The sequence below is a fragment of the Eurytemora carolleeae genome, unplaced genomic scaffold (assembly GCF_000591075.1).
Source record: "Eurytemora carolleeae unplaced genomic scaffold, Eaff_2.0 scaffold609, whole genome shotgun sequence".
Taxonomy (NCBI): domain Eukaryota; kingdom Metazoa; phylum Arthropoda; class Copepoda; order Calanoida; family Temoridae; genus Eurytemora; species Eurytemora carolleeae.
In genome coordinates, this window is record NW_019396624.1 from 139,362 (window position 1) to 144,629 (window position 5,268).

General features: G+C 29.7%; 1 protein-coding gene and 1 long non-coding RNA gene across 2 annotated transcripts in view; both read left to right on the plus strand.

Moving 5' to 3' along the window:
* Positions 1-1,449: 1,449 nt before the first annotated feature.
* On the plus strand, positions 1,450-1,770 carry LOC111706490 (uncharacterized). The gene is made up of 3 exons (XR_002766245.1): positions 1,450-1,523; positions 1,610-1,636; positions 1,720-1,770. It is a non-coding gene; the product is annotated as an uncharacterized LOC111706490 (long non-coding RNA).
* A 204-nt stretch (positions 1,771-1,974) lies between these two features.
* Positions 1,975-5,268, plus strand: part of LOC111706495 (mucin-5AC) — a 12,031-nt gene continuing 8,737 nt past the window's right edge. Inside the window, exons 1-7 of the mRNA XM_023479384.1 lie at positions 1,975-2,084; positions 2,158-2,371; positions 2,653-2,770; positions 2,826-2,871; positions 3,494-3,620; positions 3,837-3,945; positions 4,215-4,305. Coding sequence (XP_023335152.1) covers positions 2,830-2,871; positions 3,494-3,620; positions 3,837-3,945; positions 4,215-4,305 — 369 coding nt within the window. The 5' untranslated portion in view covers positions 1,975-2,084; positions 2,158-2,371; positions 2,653-2,770; positions 2,826-2,829. The remainder of the gene's footprint in view (positions 2,085-2,157; positions 2,372-2,652; positions 2,771-2,825; positions 2,872-3,493; positions 3,621-3,836; positions 3,946-4,214; positions 4,306-5,268) is intronic.

Below are 5,268 nucleotides of genomic sequence, written 5' to 3' on the forward strand. Positions count from 1 at the left end.
TAGATATTGTTGTAATATTGTAAATTGTTGTAATCTCTGTTTGTCTGGTTGATCTAGAAACCCCGATTTGTCTTAATATTTGATTATGGAGCTTGGAATTTAACTGGTTAATTGTATTGTTTTAAATAGGTGAACAATACTTTGGTTTGGAGGTTTATCCGATTCACAACACCACCCTTTAACCCTATATAAATAGGACATTTTCTTCCTTCCAGGGTCACTTGAAACTACACTTAAAGTCTCTTTAAAGGGAGTGTTCTCGAAAAATGTAAGGGGGTTATAGACTGATATTGAATTCGATTCGATATTAACCTTTAAACTTTAAAAATGTGCATTTTTGTTTAAAAGGTCACACAAAATAATTTTATCTTTTATTTTACCTATTTTAAAGCTGTGATTTCATTGAAAAACGAATGTATCTAATATATCATTATTTTCAGATAATTATACGAAAATTCTAAAATATTATATAATTATTTGTAAAATGTTTGAAAACTTCAAGTGTTTCATGAATTGATTCAAGTTATGAGATTTGTAATTTGTGTTCAGTGTCAGATTCTTCTCATAGTCGACCATGCAAACATACTTAAACATCATCCAGTCAAATAATAAATCTTTAATTTATTCCACTGAAACTATAATCTATTAACAAAGTATTAAAACCTTACCTTAAACAAAACATAAAGATTTTTTTCTATTAAACTTAAACAAACCAATGTGACCTTCAACTTTCTGATTCAAATTTGATCAATTGAACTTAAACAAATAATTGAAACTTTGATTTTATAAATTTTAAATAAAATATAAAACTTTTACATATTAAACTTAAACTTGATTGTAAAAATTTAAGCTTCAAACATGAAAAAATACATGAGATATGAAAATATCGCCTTCATTATCAAAAAGCCTCGAAACGGAATAAATGTTTTCAAAAAATCAGATCATAAAAAATAAAAAATATTATGAAATATCAACTATACACGAATGCGTCGAAAAATTATCGATAATTATTGGTTGTAATATCTGGATGATTTGTTTTGAATCAAATTGATATTTTTACGATCCGAGTTGAATGTTGCAGGTTTCTGAATTTGTATGGACGCTACGTTCTTCGGTGTGAGTCGTTTTTAACAATTTTCTCCTGATATACGCGAGAGATAGATGTGAAATTAGTAGCGATCAAAAGCGGTTATTTTTCGCAATAAGCCTACCCTCTTTAATTTTCCGCGAATACTCCCTTTAAGTTAAACTAAAAATGAAAAATATAATCTAGTTATCAAACTTTTGAATACCATTGAAACTTCAGTTAGTAAACTTTGAAAAAAATAACAAAACTGAAGTAAACTTTTAAAAAAACTAAAATTTTATGCTATTTAAATTTTTTAAAATAATGAATCAATAATTTAATAAAATGTACTAAAATATAACCAAAATAAAATATTTTTATTAAAAAGATAAAATGAGAGTTTTAAACATAGCCTTAGTTGGCGTTTTCCTTAGCATTCATGCTTCATTTGTGAGCGGTAGGCAGCACATTTTATTTTGTGTAAAAATACTTTTTAGATAAATTTTCTAAAGATTAATAATATTTCATACTTTTTTACTTTAGGTACTTTTTCTACAAGTGCCATGATAGGTAGGCATACATTTACCTCTTATAAGTTAATATAAATAAAAATTAAAAATAATTAAAATATTATACAAATCCTTGCTTCATAGATGGCAATAATGTAGCTGTGGATTTTAATGCTAATCCAACATTAGAAAGAACAGCAAGAGGTATTAAGAAAGTAGAACAAAATGATACAAATTCTGAGAATGTGGAAAAACATAAAAAAAAAAATAATGTTGAGACAAAAAGTGGGTCTAGTAATAAAAAGCAAAAAATAAGACAAAAAAGGAATAAACTTAATTTGAAGAAAAAGAAATCCCAGAAGAAAACTAAAATTATCAAATTTGAGAAAAATCAAGAAAGAGAGAAAAACCAAAAAAAGAGCCCTGGTGGTGACACTGAAAAAATTAAGAAAAAAAAAATACAAAAATCATTCAGCACTAGACAAGCAATTTCGGATAGCTGCATCAAGGTAAGATTTGAATAATATCAAAAAATGTCAAACACATCTTCAATACATTTTAAATCCTTTCTACTTCTGTCAGGATTTGGCTGAGTTGGGTGTGTTATTTGGGAATCAAGCAAGAAACTTTTTCCAGATTTCGTCTAGAGCTCTAGCCGCCAGCCTTTCAATAGGCAGTAAAAATAATAAGAAAACCAGCTTCAAGGAACCATTCATTATTCTTGTCAACACATTGGGAGGGGACTTTACTAATCTTACATGCTCGGGGAAATCTGTCAGAAATGATTCTACAGTGGGTATGAGGAGAAGATAATAACGTTAACAATTACGAAATAGAAAATATTCTGAGACTTAAACTTTTGGTTTAGTGGTCAGCCGATGTGGCTTAACGTAAAGAGTAAACTTTTAAATTGAATGATTTAATTTAAAATCTGGAACAAACGGGAAATCCACTCAGAGATGATTAAGAAATGATTCAAAGAAAGACCTAAATTAAACCATCAGAGAAGGGTAACCTACTTATCGCATTATGAATAGATTTAAAATACAAAAGTTTTGACCTTTGTATTGATTACAGAGACAGCCACTGTACTCTCTGAGTGTGAAGTCGAAATTGAATCCTCCTGCAACCATTCTTTAAACACTGCCGAGGAGCTGCAAATATCCGAGTGCAGGAATGCAACGGATAAATTCAGGTTGGGAAAACTAAAAATATGAAAGAAAAAAAATATGTAAAACTTAAACATTTAGGACGATGTACTTGACCCTTTTCGGAAACGGAAAGACTGTTACAGAGGTAATTTTCAAGGATAGAATTTCTTCGTTTTTCTTTGAAGTGACAAGTAGGAAGAGTATTTTTTCGATAGCTTGGCCTACACTATTTTTAGTATTTTTAATTTAGGTTTTTTATTGATAAATAGTACTAAAAGGATTAAACACTTGCCTCAAACTGTAATTTTTGCCACCTGATATCGTATTCGTCTCGTAGACCTTTGATATATTAAACTATGGAATCTGGATATATAATATGCCAAGGTATAATTATCAAAGATGTACACCATCAGGTTGATTTGCTATAAGGATTTGAATTTTAAAGTTTGGGAAAATAATCGGTTTCTTTATATGTGCAAACATTTAATGACGGTTGAGTACATTTTGTGTATGATTTTTTATTGTAAAATATATTTCTCAGTGTTTGATAGGACCAACTGTCATTAGCCGTTTTCAATAGAACAAAATGTTTAAATTTTGTCTAATATATTTAAAGATCATAATAGATGTTCCCAAAAATTGTGCACAAAAAACTCAAGATAATGGGGTTAGTATTTTTTCCCCTAAACTTGGATAAGTGAATTTATATTGTGGACTTTCATGTAAGCTGCACAAACCTCATTTGTTTTAAATATATTGTTTTACAGCTTTGTTCTGGAACAGCTGATAAAACTCTGGTTGCCTTGGCGCAACAAGTAAAGAATTGTTCATTTTTAACAAATAGTGGAAGCGTAGCACAAAATATACCTTCGCAGAGAAATAAATGCAATAAAGGTAGACTTTTTATTATTTTTTATATAAAAAATTATTCATACAAAGTAAAAGTTATTTATCAAGTATTAAAAAACAAGAGCAGAAATTCAACTGGTAATTATTCTACCAAAACACAACATTTGTAAATATATTATAACTAGTCATTTTGGGGTTTCATAACCATGGAGTTTTTAGAATCGTAAACAGAATTATCAAGCGCAAGAAAGAATATTTCAGTTTTTGCAAAGTGCCGAGGAGCAGAAAGAGACAGTATTGCAGCAGTTGATAGATGTGCAGTGTGCCCAACCCCAGGAGAGGCTAAACAAGAACTTGTTGTTTTAGAGAAGTTAGTCAAATTGTATTTTTTTTAAAATTGCATTAGCAATTTCTAAAAAGGGGTATCGGAATAGTCAGGATAACAGTAAATATCGTTAAGGCCTTGTCTTGTCTGATGTGGATAAGGGGTCCGGTTGGGGAGGTTTAACGAAGAAAATTTTGACTAATGACCAGTAATGACAGAAATCAACTTATTATCTTAAATTAGTTAGTAAGTCCATGTCAAACAAGTATTTTTAAAGTCGATCAACGGTTTTTAATTCACAGAATATTTTTTAGTCTTGTTGGGGCTTTGGATAAATCTGAAGCAGCGGTTGGAGCTGCTCTTGAAGTTGTAGGACTTTCAACTGGACCAGGGGCAGACGGGACAGTAAGTGTTAAAAATTATCTACTAAAGGGACTGTTCCTTATAATTTAAGTAAACTTTAATTCCATAGTACAGAGTGTCATTACTGGCGACGTAATTTCAAGTGACCCTCATTTGACGAGTTGCATGTCCGATTTTCAACAGTATTCCTCAAAAATTTTTTTGATGTTTTCTTATTTTTTCAATCTGAAAATTGATAATTGATAATTGATAATTTTTTTTTTATAAGTGGTCGCTGATTTGAGGGAAAAAATTAAGAAAGTTAATGGTTACTGTTGTAAATGCTTTCAATCTAAATATGCTTCAATTTAGATCGGCACTCAAAAGTCTATTACACGCTTTCATTTAATTCCTAAATTAGAAGAAATGTCGATCTTTCTAACTCTGAAGTAAATTGTGCTTAGTTATTCAAATATATGTCATCTTATGTGGACTGTAGACATATTTTCAAGTGAATCGACTTAAATCACGTCTTCGTCTAGTCACTTTTACTAGAAAAAAATTCGCCAGAAATATTATGATGGAATTGAGTCTGTGCCACAAACTCAAATTTTCTAATCCCTATATCTTTGCGACTTGATGGTATAAACATTTGATATTTCAAACTTAGATTATTTGATCTAACAGAATTCATAGTTTGAAATATCTAAAGTATACAATATCGAGTTGCAAAAATACAGAGATTACAAATCAGAGTTTGTGAAAGAAATACAAGTATTTGTTCATAATTTGTGCTCAAATGTTTAAAGATAGATTACCGCTGTACATTGGGCATACCCCTTTTAAATAAAATGTCACCTGAAATTACAAATCATATGGCCCTTTAAATTCATATTATGATGTCTGAGTTTCATTTCAACCAAGTTCTTTTATATCTTGTATATATAAATATTAAATACTATGTGAAGGGCCCGGCGTTGCCCGTGGAAAAAAATATGAAATTTTTTTTTAAGTTCGATTTGTTAA